Below are 15,373 nucleotides of genomic sequence, written 5' to 3' on the forward strand. Positions count from 1 at the left end.
CCTCCCCTGCGCTCGGCGGAAGCAGCCGCTCTGGCCCGGAACCCCTGCTCGCTGCCCGGAAGCGGCTGTGCTGGACCGGCTCCGGCGCGTTCCGGAAGCGGAGGTGGTGCTGCGGCACCCGGAAGTGCCCGGCTTCCGGGGACGATGGCGGCCGGCGGGAGCCTGAGCCGCTCGGAGCGGAAGGCGGCGGCGCGCGCCGAGATGCTGAGGCAGGAGGAGCTGCGCGAGCGGCGCAGACAGGTACCGCGCGCCCCGGCCCCCCGCCCCGCCCCGCCCCTGTGCCAGTGCCCGTGCCCCCGTGACCGCGCCCCCGTGCCCGCGCAGGTGTCGCGGGTGCTGCAGACGGCGGCGGCGGAGCGGAGCGCCGAGGACACGCTGCTGCTGGGCGAGTGCGAGGACGTCGTGCGCGACCTGGAGCGGCGGCGGAAGAAGCGCGAGGGGCAGCGCAGGCGGCAGGAGGAGGTGGGTCCTGGGCGGCGAGGCCGCTCCTTCAGCTCCGGCACGGATGCCTGGGCGGGGCAGTGACGTGCTGCTGCCCCTGGCTCCGAGCTGCAGCTGCCCCGGTCCAGGCCCCGGCCCTGCCAGAGCACGGCGGCTCCGAGCGAGCCCGGCCCCAGCTTGTGCCCCCTCCCCCCAGGCCTCCTGCCCATGGCTCCTGACCCTTTCCCCCTCCCCCCTCCGCAGCGTCTCCTGACCGCTCCGCCCTGCAAGCATGGCACCGGCCCTTGTGCTGCCAGCCCGGCCCCGGGGCTCCCAGCTGGCCCCCAAAGGTGCCCCCACCGCCTCTGGAGGGGCAGACAGCCCCCTCATCCCCCAGTCCTGCTGCAGCCCCGCAACCCAGACTTACCTGCTTGCAGCTCCCTGCACACAGTGCTGCTCACTGCATAGACTTGCACCTCTCCCTGCTCCCGCTGGCAAAGTACAGCAAAAACACAGACATTCGGTAAGATTTGAAAAACCTGCCAGGACAGAGATCGGAGGACTCAAAAAGAGGGTGTGTCCAGGAAAACCCGATGTATGGCAACCCTACTCAAGGGGCTGGGGCCTGAGGGGCACGGCCGCAGCCCTGTGCAGTGACCGGGCTGGACCCTTCACAGCCCTGGGCTCCGCATCTCTAGCGGTGGTGCTTCAGGGTGTGCCCATTAGGAAAGCAGCAGCCGTGCGATGGCCCTCGCCGAGGGGCATTGCTATTGGGGCTCCTCGTCCTCCCTGAGTGTTTGAGTCTCAGCTTGGTCCGGTCCAGTAGCCTCCTCCTTGAACTGGGCCCTGCCCCTGCCTTGGGGGAGGCTGAGCAGAAGCGGTGTGTAGGCAGTGGCTCACCACAGCTCAGAGCAACAATGCTGCGTTTTTCACCTATTTTCTCTAGGTCTGTGATGAGCCCCAGGAGTTAAAGAGGAAAGTCAGCGAGTTGGCTGCAGCTGTGCGAAGAGCCAGGCACATGGTTGTCTACACAGGAGCTGGGATCAGCACGGTAGGGTTCCTGGAGCCAGCACGGACGACTTCTGCAGTGCCTGCAGCTGCGTGGTTCTGCCAGAGGCCTTACAGGGAGCCTCTTGAGTAGCAACAGGATTGCAAGCAGTGTGTTATGAGCTCAGAATTGGGAGACTTAAGATCCCGTAGTCAGAGACTGGCCTGCTGCTTGCTGCAGACTGGGCAGGAAACTTGTCTCTGTCAAAAAGGTGCATGTGGTTCAGGCGAGTTCATAGCTGCAGCATCCGAGGTCACTGTACAAAGAAGGAGCTGCTCAAACCGATCTGTGTGAGGCTGGCCTTCTCATCCCTTTTGGATCTCTTCAGGACCCGCTTTTCCTGGCAAGCCTGTTAAAAAAGCAAACAAAAAAAAAAAAGCCAGTTAGTGATGGCTTCATTGAAGGAGAGGTGGGAACAGCTGGCACATGCATGTGACCAGTTCCTCCATGGTCTTTGCTGGGACAAGTGAGGGTTGAAATCTGGTAGGGGTGCACCAATAGAGATTTTTTGGGTGCATACTGATAGTCGACTTTTAACAAGCCATATCGGCCGATACTGATCTAATTGCCGATATGTGGCCCAGCAGCATGGAGAGCAATGTCTGGCTGGTAAGTTTGTTGTACAGATCGATGCTCCCGTGGTGAGCAAGGGAATGGGGCTGGGGCAGGATGTGGGGCAGAATTGTGGCTCGTATTGGGGGTAGGGAGGACTGCTCCTGCCACTGTGCACCCCGCTGGCTGTGGGGCAAGGGCGGGCTGCTGCTGTAGGCCGGGGCCAGGCTCTTCCTAGGAGAGGGGGAGGAGGGGTGGGGCTGGGCCAGGTGGCGCTCGGGGCAGGTGGCAGTAACGGTGGTGTTGGGGGGAAGGAAGGTGATATGGCTAACTTTGCGGTGGCTGTAGCCCACTCTGTAGACTCCTTCCAGGACTGCTGTTGTTTGCCTTGAGTACAACCCTGGCCGAGCGCCATTGTCCCCCTTCTCCCCACCTTGTGCTGGAAAGAACCTGGCACTGCCCCCTGCACTAGCCTGCAGCAGCAGCCCACCTGCAACTTGTAAACAGACTGGGGGGGGCACACGCTCCCCATGCCTTCCCAGTGTGCGTGCAGCGGCAGGTGCTGCCCCCAGCATCCCCTGGACAAGCCTCTCGTGACTCTGTCCTGTGCCCTGCCCCAGCCCCACTCCCTCCCTCGCTGCAGGGGCCTCAGTCTGCCATGCTCCCCCCACCCCTCCATGCCCCTTCCTTTCCCCCAGAACAGACCTACCAGCTGGACACTGCTCTCCACACTTCCACACTGCGTTCTTGGCTGCCTGCGTGCTGTGCTGCAGCTGTGCGCATGTACCTGGCATTTATCGGCAGCATTATTGGCTACATCAGCCAAAACAAGGTGATTGCCAATTAACATCAATTTTCTTTTTATTGGTGCTGGTACGAGATGGGACTGATGTCCCTGGTACACCTCTAAAATGTGGTACTTATTCCCCTAGCATCACCCTTAATTGTGAACTCTGAGGCAGGAAGCCTTTTTTTCCTTCGTGTTGCTGCAGCTCTTGTTGGAAGTGAACCATGATGACAGGCTGAGAGCCATGGGACTCTTCAGCCTGGAAAAGCGCAGGCTCAGGGGTGATCTGGTGGCAACCTATAAGTTTATCAGGGGTGTTCACCAGGATCTGGGGGAACGTCTGTTCACCAAGGGATGACCAGATCAAATGGTCACAAACTCCTCCACGACCAATTCAGGTTGGACATAAGGAAGAACTTCTTCACTGTCCAAGCCCCCAAGGTTTCAAATAGACTGCTGCCGGAGGTGGTTCAAGCACTCACTTTGAATGCCTTCAAGACACATTTGGATGTTTAACTTGTTGGGATCCTATGATCCCTGCTGACTTCCTGCCCCTGGGGCAGGGCGCTGGACTCAGTGATCCTCCAGGGTCCGTTCTAGCCTGAATGTCTATAAAATCTATGAAATTCGGGAGTACTGTATCCAGTTCTGGGCTCCACAATTTAAAAAAGATGTGGAGAAGCTTGAGAGAGTTCAGAGAAGAGCCACGCGTGTGATCAGAGGTTAGGAAAACAGACCTTATGATGAAAGGCTGAGAGCTATGGGACTCTTCAGCCTGGAAAACACAGGCTCGGGGGGATCTAGTGGCTGCCTGTAAGTACATAAGGGGTGTGCATCAGGATCTGGGGGAACATCTGTTCACCAGAGCACCCCAAGGGATGACAAGGTCAAACTATCACAAACTCCTGCAAGACCGTTTCAGGCTGGACGTAAGGAAGAACTTATTTACGGTGTGAGCCCCCAAGGCCTGGAACAGACTGCCGTCGGATGTGGTGCAAGCACCTACTCTGGATTCCTTTAAGAGTCAATTGGACATTTATCTTGCTGGTATCCTGTGACCCCAGCTGACTTCCTGCCCCCGGGGCAGGGGCTGGACTGGATGATCTTCCAAGATCCCTTCCATCCCTAATGTCTATGACATCTATGAATTATGAAATACTGCTCCTCTACTATAAATATTTGTGATGAACAGTGTCCCACAGAGACTAACCAAAATGCCACCCAGTTTGGAGAAACTAGAGAGAGGTTCAAAACTGTGTTCCCTGTTACAGAAGGGAGGACCTGGGAGTGCTTCATACTAATAAGGCATTTAGATGAGATGTGGTCTGGATGGTGACAACAGGAGAGCTGTAGCTTAAAAATGGGGGTACTGAGCAGGGGAGGTAGGCAGAAGGTTGCCCAGCGAAGAAGGGAAAAGATCTTGTGTGAATTGGTGGGTGAAGATGGAGATGTGTACTTCTTTGCAGGCAGCTGCTGAATTTGCTGAATGAAGGGTGAGTGAGGGAGGGTGGATGGAGCCGTGAGCCTTCCCAGCAGGTCTCTGTCTCTTCCCTGATAACAGGCAGCTTCGATCCCAGACTATAGGGGCCCTAATGGAGTGTGGACGTTATTGCAGAAAGGCCAGAGCATCAGGTAAGCAGGTGACGTTACCAGGCTCTTTCCCTTTCCCTCTCCTGAAGTGACAGTCTGTAGCCTCCCAGAAGGGAAGTCCAGAGCTGGGCACAGGGGCTAAAGCTGAATGTGGCATTAGTGGCTTTCTCATTTCCTCTTTCGTTCTCTTTGCCAGGGCTGCAGACCTGAGTGAGGCAGAGCCCACACTCACGCACATGAGCATTGCCTGCCTACACAAGCACAAGCTGGTAAGGCCCTGGCTCCTCGGCATTCTACTGAGGGGTGGAGAACTTTCTGGGGCCTGCCACTGGGAACGCTCCAGCGGTTGGCTACTCAGTGATGCCAGCCTGGTGTCCGCAAGGGAGCAGCATCGGAGCTTCTTTGGAAGCCCGGTGTCTTATCAGCGTAGCTTCCCCACTCCCTGTCACTCCTCTGTGGCTGCCTTTCTTCCAGTACCTTAGTTATAAGCTCCCACTGGGGGTGGGGGGACTTGCTCATTAATGAGCCCTTCATAGAGCTGCGCTGAGCAGTGGGAGCCTTTTAACCCGAGTTCTGAGCACATGCTGATTTGTGTCTTGGCTCATCTGGGTCCTTCCCTCAGCTGCTGTGCTCTGCAGAGCTCTGGGCTGTGTTGGGAGCATGTCTGCAGTCCCCCCGCATGTTGTCAGCTCTGTCCCTCGCCCACAGGTGCAGCATGTGGTGTCTCAGAACTGCGATGGGCTGCACTTGCGGAGCGGGCTGCCCCGAGCAGCAATATCGGAGCTGCATGGAAACATGTACATAGAGGTGAGCAGCCAGAGCAGGGGTGGTCTGTGGCTGCAGGGCCTGGGCGCTAACAGCAGTTGGTGCGAGGCTCTTGGTCAGGACACCACATATCAATTGCACTCAAGCCTTAGCAAACCCCAAGTTAAATCAATGCAACATGCACCCAGCTGAGCCCTTCTCTTGACCCAGAGGTCCTGTCCTGTAGGAGCCAGCCTGCTTTCTATAGCTCCCTCTGCACTGGGTGCACATCAGGCAGGTGCCTGCTCCCTTTCCCTGCTGGTTCGGAGTCCTGCTAGGCCTAGGCCCAGCCCCCTGCTCTTTCAGGCACTAGCATGGTTCCCGGGGGCAGGCCGTCCTGTTCCATAACTGCGTCTCTTCGGTTCCTTCCCGTGCTAGGTCTGCACGTCCTGCACACCCAACAGGGAGTATGTGCGTGTGTTTGATGTCACGGAGCGCACTGCTCTGCACAGGCACGACACAGGCAGGACGTGCCACAAGTGTGGGACATTGCTGAGAGACACCATCGTCCACTTTGGGGAGAAGGGCACCCTGAGGCAGCCTCTGAACTGGGAAGCAGCAACAGAGGCTGCGACCAAAGCGGACGTGATTCTCTGTCTGGGTTCCAGCTTAAAGGTAACACTAGAGACTTGGTGAAGACTTAGCAGCTTTCTCCCATGGTGATCTGCCCTGGTGCTGAGCAGTCTCCTCCCACGCAGACAGCTCTAACCCCTGATGTCAGGACTCGCCCACCCCTGGGATAAACCCTGGTCCCAGAGAGACCTCCCTCCCTCTTCCTCTTCCGGTAACGTTCCTCCTCTCCTTGCTCGTCTGGTCCAGCCTGTGCAGCTGGATGCCCCTGGCCATGCTGACCGCCTCTCTCTTGTGGCAGGTTTTGAAAAAGTACCCACGTCTCTGGTGCATGAGCAAGCCCCCCAGCCGCCGTCCAAAGCTGTACATCGTGAACCTCCAGGTGAGAGCCGTGCTCCAGAGGGGCAGCTCCGCTCCATCGCACCCTGTGGGAGAGCCTGCAGTCACCCTCACAGGGAGGAGTCTGGGAGCAAGACCGCCTGAATCTGAGCAGGACAGACTGCAGGGAGGGCTCCCCCGCGGCTGCCGGAGGCTGCTGGGTCCAGACGGACGGATGTGAGCGAGCCCGGTGCGGCCCCCATCTGGGTTCTCACGTGTCCCTCCTTGGTTCCCTGCAGTGGACTCCAAAGGATGAGCTGGCTGCCTTGAAACTGCATGGGAAATGTGACGACGTGATGAGGCTGCTGATGGAGGAGCTCGGTCTGGAAATCCCCTGCTACGACAGGTTGGCGCAGGGCCTGGCGGGCGCGCCCCCTCATGCTGGTGTGTCGCCCTGGGGGGCCGGGCAACCAGCCCTTTCCTGCCTGCAAACGGCAGATCCCTGCTGCCCCGGGCTGGGTTAGGAGCGCGAGCGGCAGCGGGAAAGCCAGTGGCCACGGGCTCCCTGCGCAGCCACGTGCGCTCTGCACGGCCTGCCCACAGCGGAGCGCGCGCGGGGGCGGGGCAGGGCAGGGCAGCGGGGAAGCGGCACCCGAGGCGGTGAGCGGGGGCCGGGCGGGCGGAGCGTGGCTGCTGGGCACTGTGTCCTGACCCATCTCCTCTCCGCCCAGCAGGACCCAGGACCCCATCTTCGCGCTGGCCGTGGCGCTGCGGCCCGAGGAAGAGGGCAGCCACTCCCGCAAGCCGGTGGCCCCGCCGTGGGGCCTGGAGGGAGGGCGCCAGGTGGACCCGGACTCCCTGCTGCCTCCCGCACCCCTGCCCGGCGGCTGGTTTGGCCGCGGCTGCGCCAAGGGCTGCAAGAGGAGGAAGGCCAACTGAGGCACCCCAGCACCCTGGACTCTGCCCCCCCCCCCCCCCCGTGGGGCCTGGACTCTGCCCCCCCCCCCCCCCCCCCCCCCCCCCGTGCCCCCGTGGGGCCTGGACTCTGCCCCCCCCCGCGCCCAGCGGGGCCCGGACCTTCTTCCCCCGCCCCGGGGCCTGGACTCTGCCCCGCGCGGCGGGGCGGGGCGGGGCGGGGCGGCGGTCACGTGACGGCAAGATGGCGGCGGTCAGGTGGGCGGGGCGGGGCGGGGCGCGCAGTCGGCGCGATGCTGCGGGACGGAGCGGGGCCGCGGCCCGTGCGCGTCTGGTGCGACGGGTGGTGAGTGCGGGGGGGCGGGGGGGCAATAAAGGCCGCGCGACCCGCACCCGCCTCTGCCCGTCCGTGCGCCCCGCGCCGCCCGCCGGCCTCACCGCCGCTCCCTCCGCAGCTACGACATGGTGCACTACGGGCACTCCAACCAGCTGCGCCAGGCGCGCGCCCTGGGCGACCGCCTCGTCGTCGGAGTGCACACGGACGGTAAGGGCCGCCCGCAGCTGTCGTGTCCCCCCGGCTGCCGGCCTCCCACGGTCACACGCTGACACCCGGGGGCGCTGGGGGTCGTGCTTGGAGCTGCCCCCCCCCCCGGCTGCCGTCCTCGGGGCCGGCGGTCACGCAGACGCGGGGCATCGTGCCGCGGCGCAGCCCCGCACCCGGCTGTAGCCACTTTCTTGTCCCGCCAGAGGAGATTGCGAAGCACAAGGGCCCCCCGGTCTTCACGCAGGCGGAGCGGTACAAGATGGTGCAAGCCATCAAGTGGGTGGACGAGATTGTGCCGGGGGCCCCCTACGTCACCACGCTGCAGACGCTGGACAAGTACAACTGCGACTTCTGCGTGCACGGCAGTGAGTGCCCGGGGGCCGAGGGCGGTCAGGCCCGTCCTGTTCCCTCCCGCCTCCGCCAGACCCTTCGGGGCTGCTCTGGAGCCCTGTGCCGCCCGCGTAGCTTCCCCAGGCCGGGCGCGTGACGAGCTGGAGAGGCGACAGGAAAGCAGCGGCTCCGGTGCCCCCTGCCCTGGCACAGGGTCGGTTCTCGCCGCGTGCGGGGGTGGGGCTGCCCCGCCCTGGGGAAGGGCCGGACATTGAACCTCCAGCCCCGAGCTCACGGGTGTCTGGGACGCGGGCCAGGCAGCCGTCGCCCCTGCCCCTGCCCGGCCCTCGCCTCCCCCCGCCCGGCCGCTCGCTCGGCTTTGCAGGGAGCAGGGGGGACAGCGCTCAGACGCTTCTGTCTCTCTCTAGATGACATTACTCTTACTGTAGATGGCAAGGACACCTATGAGGAGGTGAAGGCAGCTGGGAGATACAGGTAACTCGCTGCCGCCCAGGTCTGGGCCCTCTTCCGCTCTGACCTGCTGCTCTAGCAGGAGCACGGGGCAGATGCAAGCGTCAGTGTGACGCCTTCGCCGCGCTGCGAGGGTCCCGGTCGGGTCCCTGCCTTCGCTGCTTTGCCTTCTGGAAGGTGCTGTGGGCTACCAGCCAGCATCTATGGGAGGTGCTGAGCTTTGCTCCCGCAGCTGTGAGAAACGAGGTGGCTGCGCTGCCGGGGCGCAGCTCCTGTGCCACGAGGGCAGGGGGAACGGCAAGGTGCTGAGACACGGATCCAAGCATCCTTCCCTTTCGCGGTGCTAGGGGAGAGGGGCCAGGTGTGGGCTTGGTGGGCTGCGTCGCCTCCAGCGTCTGCCTGTTCTCCTGCAGGGAATGCAAACGCACCCAAGGCGTGTCCACCACCGACCTCGTGGGCCGCATGCTGCTCATGACGAAGGCGCACCACAGCAACATAGTAAGTCAGGCAGCTGGGGCGGCCCCTCCCACGCTCCTCCACTCTGCTGCTCCCTCCTGGGCGCTGCTGCCGCCTTGCGCCAGGGCGATGGAGCTGAGCTCCTTGATCTCTTGCCTCCAGGGACACAGGATTTTGCAAGCCACAGGTGGGCAGGGCTTGCAGAATCCACTGCTAGTCTCTGCTTGGACCTGCGGGGAGCCAGGGGTTTAGTGCCTGATACTTTGCCCTGCTTGGCAGGGTCTCAAGGCTTCTAGTCTGGCTCCAGGAGGCATCATGGGAAGTCACGGCCTTTTGCCAGTGACCTCCATGAAGGAACATGGAGCAATCTCCAGAGAGCCAAATCCTCCTTGGCTGCCATGTGGGGTGCCGGTGTGGGGCTGAGACAGGCTGTCCCCTTCAGCCCACTGGCTTGGCCTGCAGTGCTCCCTGCCCCGGAGCATCGGTGTGGAGGAACCTGTTCCCACAGGGTGGCAGCGGGACCCCACGGGAGCCCGGGTTCTGCCCTGTGCTGGCCAGCTTGTTAGGGGCTGGCAGCCTCGGGAATGCACCTGCGCTCTGACTCCCTGCCTCTTTGCAGGACGAAGACCTGGACTACCGGAAGCACACAGATAACTTTGGGAAGGTGCGTGGGGGTTGTGGCCGGGACATCCGTGCCCTGTTGAGCAGAGCTGCAGACTTGCCTTGCAGTTTGCCCTCCAGGGCTCTGAGCCATTGCCGTAGCTCCTGATGTGCACAGGCGAACGTGGAGAGGGCTGGGAGGCTGCTGTTGACTGGCAGCCCAGCTACAGCACTGGGCCGGGGGAACCCCTGAGGACACACTGTGTCTCTGTCTTGGCCATAGAGTCCACTTTCCTTGGGGGTGGGGTCCTACTTAGGCTTCCTCAGCAGCTAGGCTGAGCCAGGGCAGCCAGCCCTGGGGGTAAGAGGGGTTAAATTCCAAGCCTTATCTGCACAATCGCAGCAAGCGAGTATGCTTTCCCAAGAGCTCGAACCCACACTAACCAGTACCGTGCTGCCAGCCAGAGCCTGGGGGTTCCTGCAGCTGTAGTCCATAGACCCTTCTGCTGCTTCTCCAGCTGAATCAAGCTGCCCTATAACCCCTGAGCCGGCGAGAATGGGGGCTGGCACCTGGCTCTGTGCTCCCAGGTCTCCAGCCCCACAGACCTCGGTTGCTTGCTGGATGGTGCACATCAGCTGGGCGGGTGGGACGGTGGCCAGTTTGGTTGTGCCCTGGTCTGAGCTCCTTGGTGCTCTGCCCAGCACCCCCCGTTCAGCTCCACGTGGGGAGGTTACTGTGGTGCTGACTGGCTCCAGGCTCCCTGCAGGCTTGCTAAGGCATTCGGGTCCTGCATGGTCTGCCTTGGAGCCTCCTGCTGCCCCGTCCTCTGTGGGCTGCAGTCCGGGGCGAGGGGTTGCGGCGTCTGGCTCCGATTCCTGACTGGGCCAGGCCTCGGAGCTGTGGGCTTGGGTTTGCAGAGCGAGGACCGGTGTCCCGGACCTGCCACACGGTGGGGCTGGTGAGCTTTCCCAGCTCGGTCTCCAGCACTTTGGCCAGACCCTGCCCCATGGGCTTGTCTGGAGAGGGGAGTCGCACCAGCCCAGCCCAGCCGTCTGTCAGTACGAGGCCTGACCCGTACCACTCTCTCCCCAGCATCTGCTTCCACAGCTCTTGGGGGCGCTCCTCCATCCATGCAGCACAGGGGCCTGGGTGGGGAGTGTGCGACTTTGGGTGCGCCTGCCTGCTTGGTGCCAGGAGGGCAGGTCAGCAGCGAGACACGCTGCTGGGAGAGACTCCTCCAGGGGCGTGTCCCCCACTCGCTCCACCCTGCCCTAGGCTGCAGGCGGAACCAAACTTGTGCTCCTTTCTTTAGGGCCCCAAGGGTCACAGCCCCTGGACTGGAGTGTCTCAGTTCTTGCAGACGTCCCAGAAGATCATCCAGTTTGCATCTGGGAAGGAGCCACAACCGGGAGACACCATCATCTACGTGGCTGGAGCCTTTGACCTGTTCCGTATCCTTTGACTGAGCTGCTGAGACGGGCAGGGAGGGGTGGGATGGGTGTCTCATGTCCTGTAGCAAGGGTTAGTGCTGTGCACTGGAGGGGGTGGGGCAAGGTCTGACCCTGGAGAAAAGACCCCCAGGTCCATCACACACTGGATGTATGGCTGGAGGGCCCTGGTTCCCTGGGATGGGACATGGCAAGGAGCAGCCACCCCAGCACATGTGCAGCCAGTGATGAACACGCCTCGGGCTCTCTGTCCCTGCTGTTCTCAGCGGCTCTGGCACGCCACAGCCTCACGTCCTTAACAGGAGCTCAGACATTGGCCACGTTGACTTCCTGGAGAAAGTGCACCAGCTGGCAGAGAGACCCTACATCATTGCTGGGCTGCACTTTGACCAGGTCAGCAGGGCAGTGCCTGGCCCGGGCTCAGAGGGCTGCCCTACGCCCCATCTGAGCTCAGGGCCCCCTTCCTCCTTGGGGTAGTCAGGGGAGAGGGCAGAGTCCTCTCCTGTGGAGCCTGAATGCAGGGTCATGCCGGGAGGGAGTGGGTTTGGTCCTTCCCCTGACAATGACTGGTGCTTTGTCTGCAGGAAGTGAATCGTTACAAGGGGAAGAACTACCCCATCATGAACATCCATGAGCGAACGCTCAGTGTCCTGGCCTGCAGGGTGAGTGTCTGGCCAGAGCTCTGGCGTGAATCAGCTGCTGCCTTCTGGCCCCTGGCCTGGAAACCCTGGGTCACGTCCTCAGATGCCAGGGAACCAGGGTTAGCCTGGTCTGGGCTTGCCTGGGGAACCACGGGAGCTCCTGGGTGCGGGGATGCTGGCGTTGGCAGTGTGGAACCTGACACATCCTGGCAGGGCGCCAGGGCTCAGTGTCTCAGCCTGAAGGGGACAGCCTGGGTCACTAGAGATGCTGGGGCGCTCCTGGCAAGGCTCTGGGGGGCAATGCGTTGCCTCCTGCCCCAGGATCCAGCTACAGAAGGAGCCAGAGGCAGGTGCTGCAGTGCAGCGGTGTGGTGTATTGTGCCTGTGAGAGGCTGCTGCGCTTTAATGGAGCAGCGGGTGTAAGGGTTCCTGCAGTGCGCTGGGCAGCTGATGGCTGGCACTCCACAAGCACCTGCCCCAGGTCTTCCATTCTGGCTGGGTGGACGGTGCATGTGCCACCAGCACTTGGAGCTCAGGTCCTTTCGCACCTTCTGCCTCTTGAGCAAACACTGCTGCAGTTCTCCAGCAGCAGGAGCCTGTGCAGGCAGAGGCCCCTGGCGTCAGCTCTGGCACGGCAGGTAGATTCCCGTGCTGGCCAGTGGCTACCTGGAGGTGCCATGATGGGGTCCGCACTCCTTAGAGGGGAGGCGGGCACTAGTGATGGACACTGACTGCTAGAACCCACTTCCCAGCTCCCTAGTCAGTGCCAGAATTCACAGGACTGAGCAGCTGAGCTGACATGGAGGTGAGGGAGCAGTGGGGAGGGACCCTGCTTCTCCAGTCATCCCTGGCTGCTTGCTTCCAGTACGTGTCGGAGGTGGTGATTGGTGCCCCGTACGCAGTCACGGCTGACCTGCTGGATCACTTCCGGGTGAGTCGGGTGTCCCCCATCCAGACCCTGTGCACACGAGCGAGTCGGGGTGCCAAGGGGGCCTGTCCCTGTGCAAAGGCCAGGAGGAGGCGGTGCGTGGTGGCGTGACACGGGGAAGCACGTGTGTATTGCCTCACAGTTGCGACTGCTTCGTGACCGTGGGGCGGCAGCCCCCTCCAGGCTGTGGCAAGGGGAACCGTTAGCTTTGGTTCCCTGGCTGCTGCTGCTGTGGTGAGCGCGGGGGCATCTGCACTTGGTTCCAGTGGCTGGCTGTGATGGAGGGTGGGCCTGGAGAGGGGGGCGACCAAGGCAGTGACTGGGCTCCTCTTACCAGGTGGAGCTCGTGTGTCATGGGATGACGGAGGTGGTGCCAGACAAGGATGGCTCCGATCCATACATGGTGAGTTCTGTCCCATCCCCATCTGTCTTTCAGCCCCCGCGGGGGGTGTTTGTACCGAGCTGTCACCCAGGTGGGTTGTGGCAGCGGGCTCTGCAGCAGCAACTGAACCTACAGCACCCTCGAGACCGTTCCTCCTGTTAGCCACTGCTTTGCTTTGGCTTCCCATGCCCTTGTGGCAGTGCGAACAATCCTCTCTGCCAGCCAGGAGGAGCTGCTCCCTCCCCTTTGCTTTGCTTGCTTGGCAGACAGGTTTGCTCCGCTTCCTAGGAGATGGCTCTGTGTCACGTGCCCAGCGCAGTGCCTGGGGACCTGCCCCAGCTCCTGCTCAGCCTCGCTCACGAAGTCATAAATCTGGAGGCTGGTGCACTCTCCCCGGCTCAGCTGCTGTGTTTGTTTTAGGAGCCCAAGAGACGCGGCATTTTCCAGCTGGTCGACAGCGGCAGCAACCTCACCACAGACCTCATTGTGCAGAGGATCATTAAGAACAGGTGGGCTTTCCTCCCTTGGCTGGGCGGGGGGAGGTGGTGGGCCCGGCTGCACGCCCAGCTCTGCTAGAGTCAATTTGCAGCCCCGGGCGAGTCCCTCAACCCTGGCTTCCAGAATGGGTTTGCACGCATGGCCATGCAGCGGGTGGCAGCAGGGTCCCTGCACATCCCATTGTGCGCCTCATGCCCATCACTGCCTTGAGTGCTGCTCCTGCCTCTACTCGCTTACTCTGAGGTCACCTGAACCAGCCCTGCTCTGGCCCAGGTGCACCCCTGTGCTCCCGTTCCTGCCCAACAGTCACCATTTCCCCTTTGAAATTGGAGGACTTCACCTCCCAGGGCTTTGGCAGTGGAGGCCCTGCAAAGCTGCGGTCAAAGTGTCTGTTCCCCCCAGGGGCTGGGGTCAGCATAGCGTGGCTATGGGGAAGCCTGGCTGGAGCAGAGGCCTGTGGTGACCTCGTGGGCCCTTGTGCATGTTGCAGGTTGGAGTTTGAAGCCAGGAACCAGAAGAAGGAAGCCAAGGAGCTGGCAGTGCTGGAGGCCATGAAGAAGCTGGAAGAGGAGAAGCAGCCAGGGAGCCCGCAGAGCTAGGCTGGCCATAACTTTGTGGGTGGGCCACCGAGCAAGGCAGGGCTCTTCCCCAGAGAAATGGAGTGAGCTGGCCCAGGGCCCTGCACCCAGCTGGGGCTGCTGTTGGCCCCACAGCGCTGGTCCTGCCTCCTCTGGCTCTGCTCTGCTGCCTGAGGCACAGGGCTGACGCTGGGATGCTGCTTCTGACTTCTCTCATTAACACTTCCTGGAGAGACGGGGGAATCGGTTCTAATCCTAAAGAATGTTTTAACGTGCTGTGGTGTTTGATCTGCTGGCACATCCGGCATCTCGTTTTGGGCTCTCAGCACCCAGCCCTGCCCTTCCCTTCCCTTGTCCTGTCTGCAGTCTGGTTTGGATTGGCCCCTGGTGTAGACAACTTTACACGCAGCAAAAGCCCCTTCCTCATTGATAGGGGAGCTCTCGTCCCGTCCCTGCCGTTTCTGAGGGCCTTTGTGAATGAAGCCCTGGGCCTGATCTGCCAGCTGCTTCCCTGGCTTAGAAAGCCCTGATCCTGGGGGCTTCTGCGCTGCTCAGTTTGGGGGGAGCTCGCCTGGAGCCAGCCAGCCTGTGCTAGCAAACTGGCTTCCCTGAGAGCAGCCCAGTCCCCACCTGCACCCAAAGGCGCTGCTCTGGTGGGGTGCGTGCAGCAGCTGTCAGGGCGGGTCAGCACCAAGGGCTCTCGCAGCCAACCCAGGAGACCATCCACTGAACTAGGGTTGAGCTGTGGGTGGCGTGGCTGTGCCCTCACCAGCCGCAGGGACTCCACTACATGCTGGGTGTACTCTGCTTGCCACAGAAGCCTGTTGCTCGTGGGCCTCTATGACGCTGGTGTCTGGCCATGGTACTGGCAGTGAGCCATGGAGGGTTGATGCACTTGTCCCCTCTCCTGCTCCTGAGGGAGCTCTGCAGAGCCGGGGGACTCCAGGCCGGGGCCCTTTCTGCCTCGTTTCCGGGGTGCCGGGTGGGCGGGGGGCTGCCCCTAAGCTGGTGGCTTGGTCCTTGCAGGTGGGTGTTTTCTATCAGTCTCCTGTAAACTTTTGCTGCTGCAAATTAATAAAATGGCGTGGAGGAATCGTTTGCATGGTGGTGACCTGTCGGGGGCAGCCTCCCTGCTCAGAGGTCACTGCAGAGCTAGGCCCCTTCCTCTTGGCTCTGGCAGGGCCAGCAAGATGCTTGATTATGGGACCGGAGGAGGGAAGAGCTTCCCAGGACTGCTGCTGCCCTGGCCCGTCCACGCCCAAAGCTTTGTGCAGGCAGCTTCTAGTTCTTGGCCCGTGGAGTCCTGGTTGGGCCGGGCAGTTTGGAGAAGCTGGTGGTTTCCTAGAGGGGCTGGAGCAGGGGTGGCGCTGTGGGAGCCGGAGCCGGAGCCGGGCACTATGCAGACTGCTCCAGGAGGTGGCCAGGGCCCCGGGCTCCCCTTTGCAGGTCTCCCTGTGCCCTTCTCCCTGCCCCTTGGTGACGTTCCTGGTGT

General features: G+C 62.1%; 2 protein-coding genes across 3 annotated transcripts; both read left to right on the forward strand.

The window, feature by feature from the left end:
• Window positions 1-75: 75 nt before the first annotated feature.
• Window positions 76-7,078, forward strand: SIRT7 (sirtuin 7). 2 transcript variants are annotated; one of them, XM_019480744.2, is made up of 10 exons: window positions 76-240; window positions 325-462; window positions 1,367-1,471; window positions 4,369-4,439; window positions 4,594-4,666; window positions 5,106-5,204; window positions 5,580-5,816; window positions 6,073-6,153; window positions 6,389-6,495; window positions 6,821-7,078. In XM_019480744.2, exons 1-10 carry the CDS (start codon window positions 145-147, stop codon window positions 7,026-7,028), a joined length of 1,215 nt encoding a protein of 404 aa, XP_019336289.1. In that variant the 5' UTR covers window positions 76-144; the 3' UTR covers window positions 7,029-7,078. The 2 variants fall into 2 exon arrangements, with proteins under 2 accessions (XP_019336289.1, XP_006270765.1); XM_006270703.3 differs by having other exon boundaries at window positions 78-240; window positions 6,824-7,078.
• A 52-nt stretch (window positions 7,079-7,130) lies between these two features.
• PCYT2 (phosphate cytidylyltransferase 2, ethanolamine) lies at window positions 7,131-14,974 on the forward strand. The gene is made up of 13 exons (XM_059731890.1): window positions 7,131-7,350; window positions 7,460-7,548; window positions 7,752-7,913; window positions 8,307-8,373; window positions 8,763-8,847; window positions 9,425-9,469; window positions 10,719-10,857; window positions 11,165-11,247; window positions 11,439-11,516; window positions 12,361-12,426; window positions 12,761-12,826; window positions 13,226-13,314; window positions 13,794-14,974. Exons 1-13 carry the CDS (start codon window positions 7,298-7,300, stop codon window positions 13,900-13,902), a joined length of 1,131 nt encoding a protein of 376 aa, XP_059587873.1. The 5' UTR covers window positions 7,131-7,297; the 3' UTR covers window positions 13,903-14,974.
• The last annotated feature ends 399 nt before the right edge of the window (window positions 14,975-15,373 follow it).

Source organism: Alligator mississippiensis, chromosome 8 (genome assembly GCF_030867095.1).
Source record: "Alligator mississippiensis isolate rAllMis1 chromosome 8, rAllMis1, whole genome shotgun sequence".
NCBI lineage: Eukaryota > Metazoa > Chordata > Crocodylia > Alligatoridae > Alligator > Alligator mississippiensis.

Excerpts from the sequence above, each read along its gene's own strand:
- SIRT7 (XM_019480744.2), top strand. The coding sequence starts at position 145 with ATGGCGGCCGGCGGGAGCCTGAGCCGCTCGGAGCGGAAGGCGGCGGCG. Across the intron at positions 4,440-4,593 it reads CAGAAAGGCCAGAGCATCAG|GGCTGCAGACCTGAGTGAGG; the intron begins GTAAGCAGGTGA and ends TCTCTTTGCCAG. Across the intron at positions 6,154-6,388 it reads TGTACATCGTGAACCTCCAG|TGGACTCCAAAGGATGAGCT; the intron begins GTGAGAGCCGTG and ends GGTTCCCTGCAG.
- PCYT2 (XM_059731890.1), top strand. The coding sequence starts at position 7,298 with ATGCTGCGGGACGGAGCGGGGCCGCGGCCCGTGCGCGTCTGGTGCGAC. Across the intron at positions 12,427-12,760 it reads ACCTGCTGGATCACTTCCGG|GTGGAGCTCGTGTGTCATGG; the intron begins GTGAGTCGGGTG and ends TCCTCTTACCAG. Across the intron at positions 13,315-13,793 it reads CAGAGGATCATTAAGAACAG|GTTGGAGTTTGAAGCCAGGA; the intron begins GTGGGCTTTCCT and ends TGCATGTTGCAG.